The 24,295-nt window shown below is 43.0% G+C and overlaps 1 protein-coding gene across 2 annotated transcripts; it reads left to right on the top strand.

The window, feature by feature from the left end:
- Positions 1 to 1,222: 1,222 nt before the first annotated feature.
- On the top strand, positions 1,223 to 22,539 carry LOC139551008 (segment polarity protein dishevelled homolog DVL-3-like). Of its 2 annotated transcripts, none has more exons than XM_071362336.1 (15): positions 1,223 to 1,827; positions 13,311 to 13,380; positions 14,481 to 14,602; positions 14,896 to 15,008; positions 15,316 to 15,448; positions 15,582 to 15,672; positions 16,342 to 16,411; positions 16,613 to 16,752; positions 17,149 to 17,225; positions 17,434 to 17,501; positions 17,635 to 17,784; positions 18,084 to 18,215; positions 18,436 to 18,603; positions 18,736 to 18,957; positions 20,685 to 22,539. In XM_071362336.1, the coding sequence occupies exons 1-15, from the start codon at positions 1,667 to 1,669 to the stop codon at positions 21,062 to 21,064; spliced, it is 2,097 nt and encodes a 698-aa protein (XP_071218437.1). In that variant the 5' UTR covers positions 1,223 to 1,666; the 3' UTR covers positions 21,065 to 22,539. The 2 variants fall into 2 exon arrangements, with proteins under 2 accessions (XP_071218437.1, XP_071218436.1); XM_071362335.1 differs by having other exon boundaries at positions 1,276 to 1,827; positions 14,481 to 14,617.
- Positions 22,540 to 24,295: the final 1,756 nt, after the last annotated feature.

The following is a 24,295-nucleotide window of genomic DNA, read 5'->3' as shown; positions in this document are numbered from 1 at the left end:
CTAAAGAAAATCATGTACTTTTTACTCCATACATTTTCCCTTACACTTAAAAGTACTCGTTGAATTTTGAGTGCTTAGCAGGACAGGAAAATTGCCTAATTCACACATTTATCAAGAGAACATCCCTGGTTATCTCTATCTGGCAGACTCACTAAACAGATACTTTGTTCGTAAATTATGTCTGATTGTTGGAACATGCCCCTGGCTATCCGTACATTTTTTTAAATACAAGAAAATTATGCCATCTGGTTGGCTTTATATAAGGAATTTGAAATCATTTATACTTTTACTTTTGATATCTAAGTATATTTTAGCAATTACATTTAGTTTTGATACTTAAGTATATTTAAAACTAAAAACTTTTAGACTTTTACTCAAGTAGTATTTTACTGGGTGACTTTCACTTTTACTTGAGTCATTTTCTATTAAGGTATCTTTACTTTTACTCAAGTATGACAATTGGGTACTTTTTCCACCAATTTATAGTTGATTTGTGTACTATGGTAGCTAGTACAATGAAACAAATGTATTTTTGTTCACTACCATGGCAGGAAAATGCCATGTTAGTACAATGAAAAAACTACCACGGTACTATCATGGTTTTTTGGTCACTACAATGGCAGGAAAATACCATGGTATTTGCACCAGTACCATGGTATTTTCCTGCCATGGTAGTTGACCCCAAAAACATGGTATTTTTTTCATTTTACTACCATGGTACATTTTTGTAAGGGTGACGCTACCCTACAGAGTGCTGCTGAGGCTACTGTAGACATTCAAAACAGTGTGTTTTAATCAATTATTTGGTGACGTGAATATATTTAGCATAGTTTTATCACTATTTTTATTTTTATGAAATTCACAGAGGATGGTCCTCCCCTTCCTCCTCTGAGAAGCCTCCACGGGAATATCAACATAATGTGAAAACGGTGCATTTCTACATTTTGTATAAAAATATAACTATGAGATTAACAGTGGGGAGCAAGAAAATCCCTTCCTTTGGGCTAGAAACTCCTTGGATGTTTTGAAAATCCCTGTTTTTTTTACTTTTAATTCTACCCTGTGCGGTCACAGAGAAGAACATTAGGACCTTATATTTTTAACCACAGATCATAAAAACGCGCTGTTTTCACATGTGTAGACTGGTTTAGTGCTGGAGACTATGAATAGAAGGTTCAAAAGTGGCGCAATTTCCCTTTAAACCAAGTCGATTATTTTTCTTCCCTCCTCTCCGATAGAGGGAGAACTTTTGGGTTTGGGTTGGTATTTGTTTTTGTAGACTGCATTCTGAACTCGGGAGGAAGGATTCTTCGTGTGTATTCAACAAAATAACTGCTAGCTAGCTCGAAAAACGACTGCGTAAATTCACATTTAGCCAAGATTTGAAAGTAGTTACACGCATTTGGCTCTTTTTCAAATTGGTAAAGTAATATCAGGGTACATAGCTAATCAGTCGTCGTCTGGCTGGACCTTTGTGGAGCAAGGTGCTTCTGAATAGCTAGCTAGCTAACGTTAGCTAATAGGATTCAAAAGAACAACTGGAAGCTAGCTTGCTGGCTAGCCAGAAAGCCGGGGGAATCAGCACCACGGGGAGCCGGGGCCCGAGAGGGAGCCATCCAGGCCCGCGGCTTGATGTACCCTGCCTGCCTCGCACCAGCAGCCCACAATGGGGGAGACCAAAGTCATATATCACCTCGACGACCAGGAAACACCCTACCTGGTCAAATTGGCAGTGCCCGCTGACAGGGTCACACTTGCGGACTTCAAAAATGTTCTGAAGAAACCCAACTACAAGTTCTTCTTCAAATCTATGGATGACGATTTTGGGTGAGCATTATTAGCAAGCAGCGTATTATAGTAGTTAACTACTGTATGTAGCTAGCTATTCTTTCAGTCTAAACCACAGATGAAATAATCATAATCTTTTTCAAAACTGTTACTATAGCCAACTAACCAACGTCTCAATGTTCATCATCATGAATGATGATCATGGCTTGAGTTTTATTCCTTTGTTTAGCATTATTCGTCTCTCTGTTCTATTTCTTTTTTGCTTGTGACTAACGTAAGTTAGCTACAAAAGCCAAAGTTAGGTCTGACAGAATTAACGTTAATACATAATCGTGTAACCGACAATTATGGGTAATAGCCATGACAAAAATAATGTAAACGTTTTAATACATTTATTTTAGTAGGGGGTGGATTTAACGTAATTTTCAAGTAAATATAATTTACCCAATAGCAGTTACTTATTTTACTGTACATAATTTTAGGAGAAGAACTGCAGGCAAGGAGAAACTAACGTTAAAGTAATTTCCAAAAGTTCCCAGCGGTCAAAACCATTCATTTTCGAGCTGTCGTTAAAGCTGTGTTGTATTTTTAAAAGATGCATTACAACAAGCTCAAAACATTTTGTAATAAAAATTATACATTTGACAATAACCGTGACCATTTGCATGACAAATAATGTTACCCAAAATTCCATAATCGTTACAGCCATACACGGTCAAAATTCCCAATAATCGTGAAACCAGTATGGGACAAAGGAGATGATGAATATGATGATCTTCTCTCTGCCCAGAAAACTACAATTCAAGCTACCATTCACCAGCTCTGCAAGCATTATGTCAATATACATTCTTTACTTAACAAATACGCCAGCAACTATCATCACTTACTGCCGTTAAGGTCTGTATGTACTTCAAGAAAAGTATAAATAAACATTTACAAGCAACCGGAACATTGAATTGTTTTTCTGCAAGAAGAGGTGCACATTTTCAATCTACTGATGTGTGCAACTTAAACACAAGCACATAGTTCTTACATAGTTGGTTAGTAATAAAACATCACAATGAGTATGTTTACATGCACAGCAATAATTCAATATTAAACTTATTATGGCAGTAGGCAGATTATGCAATAGTCATGTAAACATCTTACTCTGCTTATTTTAAAACCCATTGCAGTCTTAGGCCTGTCTAAGGGAAGGGTGGTTCTACTAAGCTATATGGAATTGTTTTAAGGTCATACCAAGGATCATTTAGCTATTTGATTTTTAATTTTAAGACCCCTTGAAGTATAATAAAGAAAATATATATTTATTTGATAACCTTTATTTGGCCTTACTGCGATTAGCACATACAAACGCATTGAATAACAGATTTGCTACATGGAACAGATAGTCCCCCCCAAAAATCGAAAGGAAGTTTGTTCTGAAGTGTCTGTCCTATATCTTAGAGATAAAAGAAAGATCAGGAAACATTATTATTATATATATTTTTTTGCATGTATTTAACCCCTTATTTTTGGCACTAAACAGTCTCCATATATACTTCTTTCATTTTTTTCAACTAATACCAGGGGACCTTCAGATGAGTCTTGTGAGGCCCATGGGTATCCTAGAACAAAACTCCACAGAGGGTGTGTTCCATTAGTGTGTAGCCAAAACTTTTCGGACGCTACAGACAGAAGTTGGCAGATCGGCTGTACCGACTTCAAACGAGTCCCAAGACGCGTGTGGGGGTCGTAGAGCAAAACGGAAAACACCATGGTGTTCATGAGAGTCACATTTTTCGATAGAGGGGTAGGCCAAACCATTTGGATGCTACAGATTTTGTTGGAAGACTGATTTTCGGGATGTCTCATGGTCTGACCAACACTGCTTTAACTCTGTGACCTTTCACCACAGATGCGGAAGTGTGACATCGGCGGATGTGGTGAATTGAGACACTTCCAATGCAAAAAACTATCTCTAACTTAAACGGACAGATTTTATTATTATGCTAATTATATTTGCACGGGGGCGCGGACATCAACTCTATGGGGCTAATCGGCGTAAGTTCAAAATCTAAGTAAGCATACGTTGATTAAAACACCTGGTTTTCTGAGCAATCTTTCAAATTATGAAGACATGTAAATGCCTTAATCGGCGTTCCAGCTGTGTATTTGACTTGTGCATGTGCTAGCACCAGCCGAGCGAGCCTCCCTCTTTAGCGCGAGTGAAGTAAGTTCGAAACAACTGAATCTGTGTGTCTTAGAAGTAGTTTTCACATGCAAGCTATATGTCTGAACTCTGAATCAAATATGCTTCCCAAAAATAACATGGTTGCTGTAATAAAACATTTATTATGATTGCCGATTTTTCTTCATTTATCAGTGCCATCCGGTAGCCTGATTTCAGATCTGTCCGTGTAAACAGGATTATTATGGAAATCGTTCTTCTTGCAAAGCATGTACATGTTTTAATCAAACTATTATATTAATCTAACTATCCACAATATTAATGTAACCGTACTCTACGGTGCAGAGCGTTACATTTTAAATGTGAATGATTCTCATTGCGATACGGTTCTAGAAAAATACATCTAAATTATTTCGCAAATGCAAAATACACTGTCTTAACCCTATAAAGGTGTGTATCAATTTCATGTTTTTTGATAATTATTTCTCACTGACATGAAAGATAAGGTCCATATGCTTCCAAAACCTTACCGCAAGCGATGCGTGTTAATGTTCAGACCGAGCGTCGGGGCTCTTAACAGAACTCCCCGTAATAAAGACTCCATCGTCCAATGACTCTTATGTGTAATGGAACTGAGTCATGATCAAGGGGTAGTCAGAACTAGCTCCACAACTTTTCAGATTATTCCACATTTAGCTTTATCAGAGTTATACAGCAAGTAACTGCATGCTTTTCATGATCAGTACACATACATTGATCATGTAATTTCATATAATTGAGTGTAACGTTAGCCCATTCATTTGGAATGTAGCTAGTTAGCTAAACAAACAATGTGTCATTTAGCTTGCTTCATCAGAGATTAGGCTTTTTGGAAAGAGCTTGACATTGTCAGGTAAAGTTGTCAGTCGGACTTCTGCCATCACCACTACAGTGCCTTTTATAAAAGTATTCATCTCCCTTGGAATTTTTCCTATTTTGTTGCATTACAACCTGTAATTTTAAATTGATTTTTATTTGGATTTCATGTAATAGACGTACACAAAATAGTCCAAATTGGTGAAGTGAAATGGAAAAAAATTACTTGTTTCAAAAAAGTAAACAAAAAAAAATGGAAAAGTGGTGCGTGCATATGTATTCACCCCCTTTGCTATGAAGCCCCTAAATAAGATCTGGTGCAACCAATTACTTTCAGAAGTCACATAATTAGATTGCACACAGGTGGACTTCATTTAAGTTTCACATGATCTCAGTATATATACACCTGTTCTGAAAGGCCCCAGAGTCTGCAACACCACCAAGCAAGGGGAACCATGAAGACCAAGGAGCTCTCCAAACAGGTCAGGGACAAAGTTGTGGAGAAGTACAGATCAGGGTTGGGTTATAAAATATCAGAAACTTTGAACATCCCACGGAGCACCATTAAATACGTTATTAAAAAATGGAAAGAATATGGCACCCCAACAAACCTGCCAAGAGAGGGCCGCCCACCAAAATTCACGGACCAGGCAAGGAGGGCATTAATCAGAGAGGCAACAAAGAGACCAAAGATAACCCTGATGGAGCTGCAAAGCTCCACAGCGGAGATTGGAGTATCTGTCCATAGGATCACTTTAAGACATACACTCCACACTGGGCTTTACGGAAGAGTGGTCAGAAAAAAGCCATTGCTTAAAGAAAAAAATAAGCAAACACGTTTGGTGTTCACCAAAGGGCATGTGAGAGACTAAAATTTAGCTTTTTGGCCATCAAGGAAAATGCTAAGTCTGGCGCAAACCCAACACCTCTCATCACCCCGAGAACACCATCCCATGAAGCATGGTGGTGGCAGCATCATGCTGTGGGGATGTTTTTCATTGGCAGGGACTGGGAAACTGGTCAGAATTGAAGGAATGATGGATGGCGCTAAATACAGGGAAATTCTTGAGGGACACCTGTTTCAGTCTTCCAGAGATTTGAGACTGGGACGGAGATTCACCTTACAGCAGGACAATGACCCTAAGCATACTGCTAAAGCAACACTCGAGTGGTTTAAGGGGAAACATTTAAATGTCTTGGAATGGCCTAGTCAAAGCCCAGACCTCAATCCAATTGACAATCTGTGGTATGACTTAAAGATTACTGTACACCAGCGGAACCCATCCAACTTGAAGGAGCTGGAGCAGTTTCGCCTTGAAGAATGGGCAATAATCCCAGTGGCTAGATGTGCCAAGCTTATAGAGACACCCCAAGAGACCTGCAGCTGTAATTGCTGCAAAATGTGGCTCTACAAAGTATTGACTTTGGGGCAGTGAATAGTTATGCATGCTCAAGTTTTCTGTTTGTTTTGTCTTATTTCTTGTTTCATAGTAAAACAAATATTTTTCATCTTCAAAGTAATAGGCATGTTGTGTAAATCAAATTATACAAACCCCCCAAAAATCCATTTTAATTCTAGGTTGTAAGGCAACAAAATAGGAAAAATGCCAAGCCACTGTATATACTGAGTGTACAAAACATTAGGAACACTCTGCTAATAGACTTGGGTGGTATACCCTATACCGGGGTATTTGGAAATAGCCACGGGATGGTTTTTTTCAATACCGTTGAAACAATTTCTTTGACGTTTTTAAATAAATTAATATTTGTTGATACTTTTGAAGTAAATGCCTGCAGTCAACTTGTGTAATACGTTAGGAGATAAAAGCAGATGGCGTTGTTCATTTCACCTGTCACCTTAATTACATAATAAAGATTACCTTAGTTCTCCAGAACAGTTGAGCCAGTCAAGTGTTTGTTTGTAAATAGCACAACGTGAGAAAGCGGGAGCTGTGTATTGACAAGGGTCGCGTTTTATATTGAAAGTTACATTTGTTTTGCTTCAATACAAATCAGCGTTTTTAAGCCTTTTAATTGAGACATTGATTGTGTATGTGTGCCATTCAAAAATCAAAAATTGGGATTAGATCTGGACTTTGACAAGGCCATTCCAAAACGTCAAGTCCATTGCTTTTTAACCATTTTCATGTAGACTTGATTGTGTGTTTTGGATCATTGTCTTGCTGCATGACCCAGCTGCGTTTCAGCTCAAGGATCGATGGCCTGACATTCTCCTGTATAATTCTCTGATGGAGAGCAGAATTATTGGTTCCTTCTGTTAAGGCAAGTTGTCAACAAAGCATCCTCAAACCATCACACTACCACCAGCATGCTTGACCGTTGGTATAAGGTTTTTATTGTGGAATGCAGTGTTTGGTTTGATGGGTGATTAGTTGTTCGATGGGGTTGAGGTCAGGGCTCTGTGCAGGCCAGTCAAGTTCTTCCACACCAATCTCGACAAACCAGTTCTGTATGGACCTCGCTTTGTGCACAGGGGCATTGTCATTCTGAAACAGGAAAGGGCTTTCCCCAAACTATTGCCACAAAGTTGGAAGGACAGAATTGTCTGGAAAGTCATTGTATGCTGTAGCGTGGAGATTTCCCTTCACTTGAACTAAGGGGCCTAACCTGAACCATGAAAAAACAGCCCCAGACCATTATTCCTCCTCCACCAAACTTTACAGTTGGCACTATGCATTCAGTCAGGTAGCATTCTCCTGGTATCTGCCAAATACAGTTTAGTCCGTCGTACTGCCAGATGGTGAAACGTGATTCATCATTCCAGAGAATGAGTTTCCACTGCTCCAGAGTCCAATGGTGGCGAGTGGTTGCAACGATTTAGAAGCAGCGTGAATATAGGGGAAACACTTTAGAAACATTTGTGAAAGTTAGAAAAGTATATTTTCAACCACAACTCCTGCAGCCTTGTTAGCATGCTCAAGCGTACCTGCTCGAGTTGAGGACTCACTGGACGGTGTATTATATTAGATTATGCTGTGGCTTTTAAAAATTCTTTTTTTTTTTTATGTGTAGACCGACAAGCTGTCGAAAGTGACACATGCAGTATGCAGCTGGTGGGAGTTGTAGTTCTAATGAAACAGTAGTAACTTTTCAGCTTCTTGCTTCTTCATAGCTGTCCAATACGTTGAAAACTGGCATATGGTAAGTCAATTCACATGGTATCGACATTTTGACCAAGTTTAAACTTGTGTGTTGACAGATGCATTAAGGGAGAAAGGACCACAATAATGGTCTCCTCTTTCTTTCTGTTGTTGTCAAAAAGGAATGCAGGCTGGTTGGACCCAATGGTCGGTCACTTACTCTGGAATGCCATGTTTTTCACTGGCTGGTTTACAAGCCAGCCCTTACGCATGTCTGAAATGGGAAAGGAACCTCTAGTCTCAAAATGAGTCCATCTCCCATTCCATCACAGAAAATGTCTTCACTTAGATTCTTGAGTGTACTATCACTTTAACATCAGGAATGTGCTTTGGATAAAGTGTTTGGGTGTTTTAAAATACAGAAGGCTATATATCAGTGCCATGTCAGAAATAGGTTACCTCAGTGTTGACCACTTTAGTTAAGTGAAAGACTTCAATGGTCTGTTTTGGAGAATGGCTGAAACATTTAGTGATATTTTTGTTTGTTTTGGTGTTCGGCAAGGTTTTTTGGGGTTTGTGCGTACATTTTTTTATCGAGGCAAGCCCGATGTCGGTCTAAGTCGTAGGTCCGGTGATTGGTCAACATTAGGGATTATTCAATGAAGGGTTTGTTGTCATTCAACGAGAGACAAATCGCATATGCAAAAAAAATGTCACTTGAGAAATACTGCTCCACACATCTTAGTTAGATGTAAAATAGCCTGACTAAGATTTCTTGAGTCATCTTCGATTAATTCTGACTCTTTTGAGGAAGTGTTTCAAAATTGACAAATAGTACTATTGCTATTTTTCTGGTTTTTCAGGCGAAGCTCTTTTAAGGGAGTATGCGAGCACACACCTTGTTTTGCCTGTCCGAGTATGGTTAGGCGCCAGCCTAACTGAAGCTTGCTGACGCCTTTATGCCTAGCTGTCTAGCAAGACAGTTGAGAAATACAAAGTATTTTGCCAGATTGAGCTCCTGGTAGAATTCCAACTCCTCTGAGGGTCAGGATTGAGGGGTTCATATACAGTACCAGTGAAAAGTTTAGACACCTACTCATTCCAGGGTTTTTCTTTTATTTGTACTATTATCTATATTTTAGAATAATAGTGAAGACATCAAAACTATGAAATGACACATGGAATCATGGAGTAACAAAAAGTGTTAAATCAAAATATATTTTTGATTCTTCAAAGTAGCCACCCTTTCCCTTGATGATAGCTTTGCATACTCTTGGCATTCTCTCAACCAGCTTCATGAGGAAGGCTTTCCAACAGTCTTGAAGGAGTTCCCACATATGCTGAGCACTTGTGGGCTGCGTTTCCTTCACTCTGCGGTCCAACTTATCCCAAACCATCTCAATTGGGTTGAGCTTGGGTGATTGTGGAGGCCAGGTGATCTGATGCAGCACTCATCACTCTCCGTCTTGTTCAAATATCCCTGACACAGCCTGGAGGTGTGTTTTGGGTCATTGTCTTGTTGAAAAACAAATGATAGTCCCACTAAGCACAAACCAGATGGGATGGCGTATCGCTGCAGAATGCTGTGGTAGCCATGCTGGTTAAGTGTGCCTTGAATTCTAAATAAATCACATACAATGTCACCAGCAAAGCACCATCACACCTCCTCCTCCATGCTTCACGGTGGGAACCACACCTGCAGATATCATCCGTTCACCTACTCGGTGTCTCACAAAGACACTGCGGTTGGAACCAAAAATCGCAAATTTGGACTCATCAGACCAAAGGACAGATTTCTACCGGTCTAATGTCCATTGCTTGTGTTTCTTGGCCCAAGCAAGTGTCTTCTTATTGGTGTCCTTTAAGTATTGGTTTCTCTTTAGCAATTAGACCGTGAAGGTCTGATTCACGCAGTCTCCTCTGAACAGTTGATGTTGAGATGTGTCTGTTACTTGAACTCTGAAGCATTTATTTGGCCTTTCAATCTGAGGTGGAGTTAACTCTAATGAACTTATCCTCTGCAGCAGAGGTAACTCTGGGTCTTCTTTTCCAGTGTCGGTTCTCATGAGAGCCAGTTTCATCATAGCGCTTGATGGTTTTTGCGACTGCACTTGAATAAACGTTCAAAGTTCTTGAAATGTTCCATATTGACCGACCTTCATGTCTTATGATGGACTGTCATTTCTCTTTGCTTATTTGAGCTGTTCTTTCCATAATATGGACTTGGTCTTTTACCAAACAGGGCTATCTTCTGTATAACCCCCCACCTAGTCACAACATTGGCTCAAACGCATTAACCTTTCTGGCGCAGGCTTTCCGCTAGCGACCCACCTCGACAACATCCGGTGAAATTGCAGAGCGCCAAATTCAAAATACAGAAATAGTCATAATAAACATTCATAAAAATACAAGTGTTATACATCGGCTTAAAGACTAACTTCTTGTTAATCCAGCCGCATTGTCAGATTTCAAAAAAGCTTTACGGCGAAAGCAATCTATGCGATTATCTGAGGACAGCGCCCCGCTTACAAAAGCATACAAACATTTTGTAGAGTAGAGGAGTCACGAAAGTCAGAAATGGCGATTCAAATTAATCACTTGCCTTTGAAGATCTTCATCTGGTTGCAGTCACAAGAGTCCTAGCTACACAATAAATGTTTGTTTTGTTCGATAAAGTCCCTCTTTATATCCCAAAAACTCAGTTTTGTTGGCACGTTTTGTTCAGTAATCCACTGGCTCAAAGGCGGTCAAAACATGCAGACGAATACATCCTAATAGTACCGGTAAAGTTCGGCGAAACATGTCAAACAATGTTTATAATTATTCCTCAGGTTGTCAATTGTCTAAATAATCGATAATATTTCAACCGGACAATGGCGTATTCAATAGAAAGGAAAAACAACGAAGGGCGAACACTCGGTCACGGGCGCAAACCAGCACTGCATGATTCTACAGTCCACTGACAGAAAGGTCTCATTCTTCTTAATTTTTTCAGAAAAAATGCTTGAAACAATGTCTAAAAACTGTTGACATCTAGTGGAAGCCATATGAACTGCAATCTGGGTCCTAACCCATTAGATACTCAATAGGCATTCAATTGAAATTACCCACATCAAAAATCCCACTTCCTGGATGGATTTTCCTCAGGTTTTCCCCTGCCATATCAGTTCTGTTATACTCACAGACATTATTTTAACAGTTTTGGAAACTTATGTGTTTTCTATCCAAATCTACCAATTATATGCATATCCTAGCTTCTGGGCCTGAGTAACAGGCAGTTTACTTTGGGCACACTTCTCATCCAGACGTCGAAATACTGCCCCCAAGCCATAAGAAGTTTTAAGAAGGAAAGAAATTCCACAAATTAAACTTTTAACAAGGCACACCTGTTAATTGAAATGCATTCCAGGTGACTACCTCATGAAGCTGGTTGAGAGAATGCGAAGAGTGTGCAAAGCTGTCATCAAGGCAAAGGGTAGCTACTTTGAAGAATCTCAAATATAACATATTTAGGTTTGTTTGAAACTTTTTTGGTTACTACATGATTCCATTGTGTGTTATTTCATAGTTTTGATGTCTTGACTATTACTCTACAATAGAGTAAGAATAAAGAAAAACCCTTGAATGAGTAGGTGTGTCCAAACTTTTGACTGGTACTGTATTTGATTTCAAACCGGTCTGCAAATTGCATTGAAGAACTCTATTGACAGCGTGTTAGATTGGAATTTGAGACTGCAGGTTTGTTTGTTTTGTTGTGTTTAACCTCCACACACACACACATATATACATATTGTTGTTTAATATCAAATCTTATACTGAACAAAAATGTATACGCAACAATTTCAAAGGTTTTACTGAGTTTCAGTTTCAATAATGTAATTGGTCAATTGAAATAAATAAATTAGGCCCTAATCTATGGATTTCACGTGACTGGGAATACAGATATGCATCTGTTGGTTGCAGATGCCTTTTTAATAAAGGTAGGGGCGTGGATCAGAACCAGAAAGCCAGTCAGTACCTGTGACCACTATTTTTCTCATGCTGCATGATATATCTCCTTAGCATCAAGTTGATCATGGTGTTGATTGTGGAATGTAGTCCCACTCCTCTTCAATGGCTGTGCGAACTTGCTTGATATTGGTGGAAACTAACACGCTGTCGTACACGTCGATCCATAGAATCCCAAATATGCCCAATGGGTGACATGTCTGGTAAGTATGAAGAACTGGGACATTTTCAGCTTCTGGGAATTGTGTACAGAACCTTGTGACATGGCGTCTTGCATTATCATGCTGAAACATGAAGTGATGGTGGTGGATGAATGGCACGACGGTGGGCCTCCAGGATCTCGTCACGGTATCTCTGTGCATTCATATTGCCATCAATAAAATGCAATTGTGCCTCGTAGCTTATGCCTGCCCATAACACAACCCCACCACCACCATGGGGCACTCTGTTCACAACGTTGACATCAGCAAACCGCTCGCCTACACAACGCCGTACGCTGTCTGCCATTTGCCCAGTGCAATTGAAACCGGGATTAATCCGTGAAGCACACTTCTCCAGAGTGTCGTTGGCCACCGAATGTGAGCATTTGCCCACTGAAGTCAGGTCAATTCTTCGGTTGTGCAAACCCACAGTATCATCTGTCTGGGTGGCTGATATCAGACAATCCCGCAGGTGAAGAAACTGGATGTGGAGGTCCTGGGTTGGCGTGGTTACATGTGGTCTGCGGTCGTGAGGCCGGTTGGACGTACTTCCAAATTCTCAAACAACGTTGGAGGCGGCTTATGGTAGAGAAATGGACATTCAATTCTCTGGCAACAGCTCTGGTCGATATTCCAGCGGTCTTCATGCCAATTGCACGCTCCATCAGAACTTGAGACATCTGTGGCGTTGCACGTTTTGGAGTTGCTTTTTATTGTCCCCAGCACAAGGATCATGCTGTTTAATCAGCTTCTTGATAGTCCATCCACCTGACAGGTGTGGCATATCTTGGCAAAGGAGAAATGCTGGGATGTAAACGATTTGTGCACAATTTGAGAGAAATAAGCTTTTTGTGCGAATGGAACATTTCTGGGATCTTTTATTTCAGCTTCATGAAACATTGGTCCAACACTTTCACGTTGCGTTTTATATTTTTGTTCAGTGTGGTAACGTAACTAGCTAGCACAGTAATGTAACAAATGAGAGTGCAGAAGCTGGAAGCGTTAGGCCAATATGTTTTTACCATCAGACTAATTATTAGAATGTCTTTGTGGTATTGGTCCAAAGCAGGGATTTTAGACTGTTTTCCTATTGTTGGGACCGGGAGTGTTTCTGAGTGTTTTTGCATTCCTTACCAGCATTTGTGTACACATGGTGAGTCAATGTTTCATTCTCTCTTTCCCTTGCAGGGTAGTGAAAGAAGAGATATCTGATGACAATGCCAAACTACCTTGTTTTAATGGCCGTGTGGTATCTTGGGTAAGTGCGCACACACACACACTTCATCTTTGTCTTAAGTGTTTGTCAATGACAACCATCTGTTGGGGCTGCTATTGACCCCAAACAGCACTCCGTCCCTAGAGAGAAGCCCCGCCCATCTGTCTGATAATATCATTACTACATAATGATGTTAGGAATAACAGTGGCACACACAGAACATGCACACACACACACACACACACACACACACACTGTTTCTCTCACGCATTCTGTATCTCGTCAATCTTTCTAACTCCCTTCCAAATACACTAGTTATTTATGTCTCTGTAAAACTCCTACATTTCTCATCTCACACACGGACCAATGATCCAATCTCTCCATGTCTGAGCCATCTGGTTCTTTGCTCTGCCTCTCTTATCCTCGGTTTCTCCGTTTTGAGATCAGATTAAGAGGAACTGAAATCACAGGATCGTAGACATCACTCCAAAATAAAGGGCTTCACTGCGCCTAATGAGGAGATTGAATCACAAGTCACAGAGCGGCGAAATGAAGGAGGGGTTTGTTTAAGAAGGAAATGGTTTGTGTGTGTGGGGGGGGGGGGGGGGGGGGTAGGCCAACCTTGTTACCATAACTAGGGAAATCTCTGGGCCCTAGTTATTGGCTTTATTCCGTACAGTGCGTGGTCAGGAAAGGAATGACAGTCGTCTCTGTTCATGTTTGTGTACGTTTATCTCAGTTTTAATGTCACGTGCACAAGTGCAGTGAAATGCCTTTCTGGCAAGCTCTAAACCCAACAGTTCAGTAATCGACATCAATGTAGTACTGAAAATAACATGAGGTAGAACAAAAATCTGTCTGGATGTGTGATAGGCAGAGACAGAGGCAAGGCCAATCTGATCAAGCTAAACATATTACGTTCTAGTGAAATGTTTGGTATCCAGGGTGTCTCTGTCTGTCACCTAGGTTACAGACCTGGCTTGCTGTAAAATGTATTTGTAAAAAAAAAAAAAAAAAAAAAAAGAAAGAAAGAAAAAAAAGAAGCTACATAGTGCATGTAAATCAAATTTGAATGATTCTTAGATTGAGGGTGTGTGATTCTTAGGGTCTCAAAGTTGGTCTGTCTACCTCTGTGTCCTCAGCTGGTGTCGGGGGACGGTGCTCACTCAGATGGTGGCTCTGTGGTCGAGAGTTTGTCCGAGTTGCCGCCACCCCCCCTGGAGAGGACTGGGGGCATCGGGGAGTCCAGACCCCCCTCTTATCAGTCAGTTCTCTCTAGGTTGTGTGTGTTTAGCTGTGTGCGCATGGCGCACACATTTTGACTTTGTTTGCGTTTCTGTTTGGCTGTGTGTGTGAGATGTTGTGCGTGTGAGTAAGTGGGTTTGTCTCCGAGTGTCTTTATAGGATTAGTCTTGATGAATAATCTCCATTGTGCTTCTAATATCTGCTGAATAACCATGACAACGGTGAACACAACAACGTTTTCTCAATGGGGAAATAATGACCTCTGTGACCACCCCCCCCTCCTTTCCTCCCCCTCTCCATTTCTCACTGCAGCGGGAAGGCCACAGGTGAACGAGACTCGTTGGACAACGAGACGGAGACGGGCTCGATGGTGTCCCAGAGGAGAGCGAGGGAGCGACCGCGCCGGAAACACACTCGCGAGCACGGTCAGAGAGCAGTCGGCGCCCTCCAGTTCCTCTCACTCAGAATTTCTCTCTCTTCCTCAGAATTTCTCAACTATACTGTCCAGTTCCCCGCCTGACACGGGATCTAGTTGTTGGATAGGTGTATGAGCCGTACAGCCATATTCCACCCAGACTAACAAGGGGCAATGTGGAGCTATTTACCATCGCTTTATACCTATCCATACTACATGAAGTGCCCAGAGGCTGATTAGGAACTGGGCATATAGCGCTGTCATTGAGAGCCCCTCCCCTGTGTAACTCTTGTCACCTCCTCTCTCACCAACTGCAGGTGGGAGGAATGGCTACTCGCGGGTGGGCCGAGGGGCGGAGCTGGGCCAATACGACAGCTGCTCGTCCTTCATGAGCAGCGAGCTGGAGTCCACCAGCTGCTTCGACTCTGAGGATGACGACGCCACCAGCCGGTGAGAACTTCCTAGATAACCATTACGCAACGTTCCGCCAACCTCCACTTTCTTGCCTCCTGTATATTTTACTTAATACCTTTGGTTCTCGCAGGTTATCCTTACTGTAACCCTATTGAACTTTGTCCCACAGGTTCAGCAGTTCCACAGAACAGAGCTCCTCTCGCCTGATGAGGCGACACCGCCGGCGCCGCCGGAAACCCAAAATATCCAACATGGAAAGGGTGAGATGGGCAGACACACGCCAGGGTTTCCGTTAGCCAGTTATTGCTGGCTTTTGGCCAAATAAAATGAAAAGCCAATAAATATAATTGTTGCCTGCCAAATTGACGGGGAGTACAAAACAACTGTAGGCAGGCTATCAGTGCGTCACCCACCACTTTACAATGTGTGCGGGAGGCAGTATGCATTTTGAAAACATACTTCATATTTTGAGGCATGTCTTCCCTTGCTTGAAAATCCGACCATAGAAACGTGGAGGCAAATATTTTATAAAGACTTCATAGGCGGCACGTGAGTTCTTTAAGTTTAGGGAAGCATGCAGTTTATCCTACGATTTCTACCGATCTGCATGCCAGTTATGATTTTCATATGCGCGTTTTTGTGGAACAGTTTCATTTCAATAACTATTTTAATTTCTTAAAGCATTGTCACGTGGTTAAAGGGATACTTTGGGATTTTGGCAATGAGGCCCTTTATCTACTTCCCCAGAGTCAGATGAACTCGTGGATACCATTTTTATGGCTCCGTGTCCAGTATGAAGTTAGCTTAATGACTGGAAGTCTATGGGTATCTATTTCTCAAATGGCCTGTAAATTAAGATCTCCCCGGTCACGTTGTCCGGTGACACACACACTTTCTTACCTCTCTCGCCCCCCTTTCCTTCTTTCTAGTCGTCATCATTCAGCAGCGTCACAGACTCCACCATGTCACTGAACATCATCACTGTCACTCTGAACATGGGTAAGTATTTCTCTGTGGCTGTCTTTCTCTCTCTCTCTATTCTGCTGCCTCTATTTCCTGATAACTTGCAATAAAGCTTTACATAGTCCTCCTGGCCACTCATTCTTTTTCATTGTCTTTCTCGCTCGCTCTGCCCCTCACTCTCTCTTCCTTCCTCTTTCTCTCTCTCTCTCTGTATCTCTCTCTCTCCCCCCTCTGTAGAGAAGTATAACTTCCTGGGCATCAGCATCGTGGGGCAGAGTAACGAGAGGGGCGACGGGGGCATCTACATCGGCTCCATCATGAAGGGAGGGGCGGTGGCCGCAGACGGCCGCATTGAGCCTGGAGACATGCTACTGCAGGTGCGTTGAAACCAGAGTGAATTAAGTGGCTCCCATTGGACATTACAGCAGGGTGATCAAACGGTTGAGATCAGGGTTGTGTTCACAAAGCACCAAATGGAAGAAAATCGACTGAAGCAAAGGAATCTACCTAAATATGTCCAATAAGAAAATGCTTGTTTTTGTTTTCAGTTTCAAAGCATTTTGCTATGGTGAACCCTAATGAATACGACCCACTTTAGCCCGGCTAAACTCTACCCCACGATTTACGATGGCGTTGAGCGGGCAACTACTGTTTTTTTATCAAAAACTACTGATTTCAGCACCCAGAACAGCCCACAATTACCCAGAACAGCCCACAATTACCCAGAACAATGCCGTAGAGAGACTGAGAGACTGTCTCCGCCCTCCTAACAGGTGAACGACATCAACTTTGAGAACATGAACAACGACGACGCGGTTCGAGTGCTGAGGGACATCGTACACAAGCCAGGGTGAGTCACACCACAACAAACACACTCAAGTTGCCACAAGTCTTAGGATTTATTAAACCTGTATTTTTAGCTTTCACTATCTTTTGGTGTTGTATTCCATTTGTAAAAAGACAGGTGCAAGTTTTGCCACTTTGCCTAAGCTGTATAAACATGGCGTTGTGAGCATTGCCAGCTCTGTGTTAACTGTGTGTGTAAACTCTGTTTACAGCCCTATCACTCTGACTGTGGCTAAGTGCTGGGACCCTAACCCTCGGAGCTGCTTTGCTCTGCCAAGAAGTGAGTATTCACCTGCCGTGCTTCCTCTCACAACACACCCACAAATGTAAGACTATTATTATTTTATTTTTTATGTGTGTGTTTCGTGAAGTCTATGTACTATGTCGAACCCCTCGTTTTTCTCCCCCGACAGGTGAGCCAATCCGGCCCATTGACCCTGCTGCCTGGGTGTCCCACACTGCGGCGATGACGGGGGTGTACCCTGCTTATGGCATGAGCCCATCGATGAGCACGGTCACCTCCACCAGCTCCTCCATCGGCAGCTCCGTCCCCGAGACCGAACGTGAGTCCCACACCTGGGTCCTGTTAAAACTGACCCAATTAAACTGTATTTAAAACACTCTCAATCTTGCTTTATTGTGTCATGAAATCTACAGTTGAGGACAGGCTAGTATGCGAAGGAGCACATAATGTAATGTCTGTCACAAGTTCAGCTAATATTTGAAAGTCCCACAAAACTGCCATACACTGGAACACCTACGTCCTATCAAAACTGCCGCACTGTCCCGTTGTAAACCTGTAAACCACGATACCTACCTTCGCTAAGCCGAGTAACCCACCTCCCGATTTTGCTCCTCGCAGGCTTCGACGATTTCCACCTGTCCATCCACAGTGACATGTCAACTGTCGCCAAGGCCATGGCTTCCCCGGAGTCGGGCCTGGAGGTGCGAGACAGGATGTGGCTGAAGATCACCATCGCCAACGCCTTCATAGGTACGCTCACTCTCCTTTTCCTCTCGGTCTCTCTCTACCTCTCTCTCTCACCGTCCGTCTTCCTGTCCTCTGGTTTTTCACTTTCTCCTTTTTGTCTAGTCTGTCTGTATGCCCCCATTTTATGTCAGTCTTTGTCTCTTCTACCTAGTTTGTGGGTTAATTGCCATGGAATGTGTATTTTGTGTCTAGACTCATATGTTTTGTGTTTCTGTATCCAAAGGCTCAGATGTGGTGGACTGGCTCTTTCATCACATGGAGGGATTCTCGGACCGACGGGAGGCAAGGAAGTACGCCAGTAACCTGCTCAAGGCCGGCTACATCCGCCACACCGTCAACAAGATCACCTTCTCTGAGCAATGCTACTACACCTTCGGAGACCTCTGTGGCAGTGAGCGTTTTCACTAGATCCTCATTGTATTTCATGGTTTGAAAACATCGCCTAGTCCCTAGTCCTTCTGTGTTTGCAGACAAAACGGCAACATTGATATTCATGATAACTCGATCTCTCTCTCTCTCTCAGACATGACCCACCTCTCTCTGCACGACCATGATGGCTCCAGCGGCGGGGCGTCGGACCAGGACACCCTGCCCCCTCTGCCCCACCCTGGGGCTGCCCCCTGGCCCATGTCCCTGCCCTACCAGTTTTCCATCGCCCACCCCTACAACCCCCAGCCCCAACACGACCTGCCCCAGGGCTTCCCGGGAGTGGGGGCGGGCAGTGCTGGCAGCCAACACAGTGAAGGTGAGGAGAGCTGGGACTCACCAGCAGTATTCAATCAGACACTAAGAGAGGGGGAACAAGTTTGAATTAACCAACACTACGGCCACTTTGTAAAAAAAAAAAAATAAATAAAAAAAAATAAAAAAAAATCTATCAATACTATCGTAACAATATTTTTAAACTTATTGGCCAGTAAATATCAATGAATCTGTTGGCCCAGGCATAAATCATATATCTCTCCCATGAGCCTACCTCAAAACGGGGTCACTGCTTCTTACATCACTGCACTAGCATGCCTGACAGAGCTCACAATGTAAAATGATGATATAGAAAAACTTGAAAAAATAAGATTAATGACAGGAGTATTGCAGTAATAGATCATGTAATTTTAATGTATGTCTTCACTCAACATATTCAGTCATGCACGCAGCAAAGCCAGAACATACACCCAGTCATTCATAAAACACTTGCAGTCATGTATGAAGGATAAATACTTTAGTATAATTAGTGTATTCGGCTATTTCAGCCACACCTGTTGCTGACGGGTGTATAAAATCGAGCACACAGCCATGCAATCTCCATAGACAAACATTGGCAGTAGAAGGGCCTTACTGAAGAGCTCTGTGACTTTCAATGTGGCACTGTCATAGCATGCCACCTTTCCAACAAGTCAGTTCTTCAAATTTCTGCCCTGCTAGAGCTGCCCCAGTCAACTGTAAGTGCTGTTATTGTGAAGTGAAAACGTCTAGGCATAACAACGGCTCAGCCACGAAGTGGTAGGCCACACAAGCTCACAGAACGGGACTGCCGAGTGCTGAAGGGCGTAGCTCGTAAAAATTATCTGTCCTCAGTTGCAACACTCACTACGGCATTCCAAACTGCCTCTGGAAGCCACGTCAGCACAATAAATGTTCGTCAGGAGCTTTATGAAATGGGTTTCCATGGCCGAGCAGCCTCACACAAGCCTAAGATTACCATGCGCCATGCCAAGCTTCGGCTGGAGTGGTGTAAAGCTCGCCGTCATTGGACTCTGGAGCAGTGGAAACGCGTTCTCTGGAGTGATGAATCACGCTTCACCATTTGGCAGTCTGACAGACGAATCTGGGTTTGGCGGATGCCAGGAAAACACTACCTGCCCCAATGCATAGTCCCAACTGTAAAGTTTGGTGGAGGAGGAATAATGGTCTGGGGCTGTTTTTTCATGGTTGGGGCTAAGCCTCTTAGTTCCAGTGAAGGGAAATCTTAATGATACAGCATACAATGACATTCTAGACGATTCTGTGCTTCCAACTTTGTGGCAACAGTTTGGGGAAAGGCTTTCCTGTTTCAGCATGACAATGCCCCTGTGCACAAGCGAGGTCCATACAGAAATGGTTTATTGAGATCGGTGTGGAAGAACTTGACTGGCTTGCACAGAGCCCTGACCTCGACCTCAACCCCATCGAACTCCTTTGGGATGAATTGGAACGCCGACTGCAAGCTAGGCCTAATCGCCCAACAACATCACCTCACTAATGATCTTGTGGCTGAATGAAAGCAGGTCTTGCAGCAATGTTCCACCGTCTAGTGGAAAGCCTTACCAGAAGAGTAAAGGCTGTTATAGCAGCAAGGGGGGGGGGGGGGCAACTCTATATTAATGCCCTTGATTTTGGAATGAGATGTTTGACGAGCAGCTGTCCACATACTTTTGGTTATGTAGTGTAGTTGGATTCTAACACACTTTCTTTGTTTTGCTCCCCTGTCTCCAGGGAGCAGCGGCTCCAACTGCAGTAAGACCGAGGGCCGAGGCGGTGCCGGGGGCTCCAACAAGTCGGGTGGGAGTGGCAGCGAATCAGAGATCAGAAGCCATCGGGTCCCCAGCGAGCGCTCTGTGGCCCCTAGCGAGCGCAGCATCCGCAGTTCCTACAGCCATCGAAGCGCACACTCGTCCCACTCACTGGCCTACAGCCCTGGCTTGGTCTATGGCCCCCCAGGCCTGCCTCCTAACCCCCCCCACCTGGCCACAGCTGCTCCAGGAGCCCCACCAGGCCGACAGCTGGCCAACGCTCCCCCAGAGCTCACCGGCTCCCGCCAGTCCCTGCGCATGGCCGTAGGCAACCGCGGCGAGTTCTTTGTCGACGTCATGTGACGCAGGTTATGTCATAGGCGCACCACATAATGGTGGTTAGGGATTTTTTGTTTAGTGCTGAGGGGGACAGACAGGAGGAGGAAGTCTCTAGAAAATCACAGTTGGGGTCAATGTCATTTCCTTTTGATTTGCCAGAATTGAAATGGAATTGAGCCCAACCCTGCTGGAAATGTCCTCTTGCTCTTGTGCTCCTGAGGGTGTATCTGATTCGCTATACTTTCTTCAGTGAAGAACCCCCCCCCCCCACCCTCGCAGATGGAATCAAAGCGCCTTTTCTCAGTTTCCTCCCTGTGAGACGAGTTGTGCTTGGGTCGTGACAGGGAGGGAGGCCTGGGGAACAGCTGGGGATGACTTGGCGCTTTTCTACGTGGATGTTTTTCATTTGTTCTTTTCTCTAGCTCCACGTCCTGTCCTCCCCAACCGTAGTCCGCCAGAGACAAAGTAAAAAAATAAAATAAAAACTCCTTTCCATACATCCTTTCACCTAAAATTTGAAAATGAACACTAACCTTTGAACCTTACGTGTACTTTTGTTTGTTTGTATGACTATGAAAAAGAATGAAAAGTTAAATAATGTAGTGCAAAAGAATTGAGGCCCTTTCTGTTCTTATGTTTTTATCATAGCTGGTCGCCGATACATGTAGTTTCTTTTTCAACACTTAACATGAGCTTCCAGCTTAGACTGATTTTAAAAGTACATTTTCGTCTTAAGTTTTCTTACCAACTCTTTCACACTACTCCAGTGTTTCCCAAACTCGGTCCTGGGGACCCCAAGGGGTGCACAATTAGCTTTTTACCCTAGCAGTACACAGCTGATTCAAATAATACATTTATCATCAAGCTTTGATCATTTGAATCAGCAATGTAGTGCTATGGCAAAAAACAGTGCACCACTTGGGGGTCCCCAGGACTGAGTTTGGGAAACACTGCACTACTCTTGAGAAAATGTATTTTTATTTATAAATATAGTTTTATGACTTTAAGTTGGTTGTGTTGTGTTTTTGTGTGTGTGTGTGTGTGTGTGTGTGTGTGTGTGTGTGCGCGCGCGCGCAAGAAACCTGGAGTTTTCCAGGTGGGCGTAGGGACATTATTTGCACAAGCAAGGAATTTCAGTCTGAGAAGGAATGTGAAGGCAATATAGCTTGCAGATGTGTGCGTAGGCTTGACCTGACCATGTCTATTCTTTTTTTGTTTGTTCAAGCTTCCTTTGAACTGGGTGACCTGCTGCATCATCAAAAAGTTTCCAAATGTAGAGGTCTAGATTTGAGGACACTTTTTTTTTTATGAGGGAAATATGATATGGGAGCATAACTTGAAGTATTTTGAGATTAATTTGGTAGGTCTGCATCATACATGAATCTGATGTGGAATTCCTACATTATGTAGGGATACAAATTGAATGTGCAGGAAACAAAATATTTGTGATGATATCCTGCTGCAGTAGGCAAAATAAATGACCAATGTGCTTATCTTCAGGGTGCGTTTGTCCATTCCCAGTTCAGTTTAACGCCCCATCCCCATCATATATCTTTATTTTATTAACAAACAGAGGAATGCGTACATGCAAACTTTTTACATGGCCAGGAATCCTACATAAACTAGCCTTTTTTCCTTGTTTCGACCATGACGTTTGTCAGTCGTGACTGGTCTAGGAACATATAGAGAAGGAGTTGTCCATAATAATAAACTCCTCGCGAAGTGCGAGGCATTTCATTGCCTGCTTTCTCTGACCTGAAGGGAGATCAAAGAAGTGGTGGAGACTGAGTGGGTGGTCTGGGTTGGAGATTATTGCGTTTTTATCGCTGTATAGTGCGTTCGTACACTAGGTGAGGGGGATTCAATCGAAGTGCGAAACTTGAAAGTACTTGGGGTTTGGTAGAGCGAAATGACACCAGTGCGCTCCGAAGAGGAAAGAACGATATGTAGTCTCACATCACTCCCATACCGCACAGATTCTATTTTTTTTTCATTATAGAGTACTCTTAAATTGTACACTGAACAAAAACAAACGTAACATGCAACAATTTCAAATATTTTACTTAGATTGTATAACGAAAATCAGTCAATTTCATTAAATTCATTAGGCCCTATTCTATGGATTTCACATGACTGGGAATATCTGTTGGTCACATAGGAAAATAGGAAGAAAAGAAGTAGGGGCGTGTATAACAACTAGTCCGTATCTGGTGTGACCTCAATTTGCCTCATGCAACATGACACATAGTTGATAAAAGTGTTGATTGTGGCCTGTGTAAATGTTGTCCCACTGTGCGAAGTTGCTGGATATTGGTGGTAACTGGAACACGCTGTCTCAGAGTATTCCAAACATGCTCAATGGGTGACATGTCTGGTGAGTGTGCAGGCCATTGAAGAACTGGGACTGCTTCCAGGAATTGTGTACAGATCCTTGCATTATGTTGAGGTGATGGCGGTGGATAAATGGCACGACAATGGGGCTCAGGATCTCGTCACAGTATCTCTGTGCATTCAAATTGTCATTGCTAAAATGCAGTTGTGTTCGTTGTCGTAGCTTAAGTCTGCCCATACCATAACCCCACCATTGGGAACAATGTTGACATCGCAAACCGCTCACCCACACAACTGCCCGGTACAGTTGAAACCAGGATTCATCCAAGACCACACTTCTCCAGCGTGCCAGTGGCCATCGAATGTGTACATTTGGCCACTGAAGTCGGTTACGACGCCGAACCGCAGTCAGGTCAAGACCCTTGTGAGGATGACAAGCATGAAGATGAGTACCTGAGACGGTTTCTGACAGTTTGTGCAGAAACACTTCGGTTGTGCAAACCCAGTTTCATCAGCTGGTCTCAGAGGATTCCGCAGGTGAAGAAGCCAGATGTTGAGGTCATGGGCTGGCGTGGTGACACGTTATCTGCGGTGGAGGCCGGTTAGGCATACTGCCAAATTCTCTAAAACGACATTGGAGGCTGCTTATGGTAGAGTAATAAACATTCATTTTTCTGGCAACAGCTCTGGTTGACATTCCTGCAGTCGGCATGCCAATTGCATGCTCCCTCAAAACTTGGGATATTTTGTTGTTACAATCGCAGATGCTAGTAGCCTTTTCGTGTCCCCAGCACAAGGTGGACCTGTGTAATGATCATGCTGTTTCATAAGCTTCTTAATGTACCACACCTGTCAAGTGGGTGGATTATCGTGGGAAATGAGACCTACTCACTAACTGGGAAGTAAGCAAATTTGACCACACAA

This window comes from Salvelinus alpinus, chromosome 23, assembly GCF_045679555.1.
Source record: "Salvelinus alpinus chromosome 23, SLU_Salpinus.1, whole genome shotgun sequence".
NCBI lineage: Eukaryota > Metazoa > Chordata > Actinopteri > Salmoniformes > Salmonidae > Salvelinus > Salvelinus alpinus.
This window is presented reverse-complemented; position numbering and strand designations above follow the sequence as displayed.

Bases quoted from the DNA above. Each gene is read 5' to 3' on its own strand.
- LOC139551008 (XM_071362335.1), top strand. From the start codon at position 1,667: ATGGGGGAGACCAAAGTCATATATCACCTCGACGACCAGGAAACACCC. The intron at 17,226-17,433 runs GTGAGTCACACC...CTCTGTTTACAG, and splicing joins GACATCGTACACAAGCCAGG to CCCTATCACTCTGACTGTGG. The intron at 17,785-18,083 runs GTGAGTCCCACA...TGCTCCTCGCAG, and splicing joins CTCCGTCCCCGAGACCGAAC to GCTTCGACGATTTCCACCTG.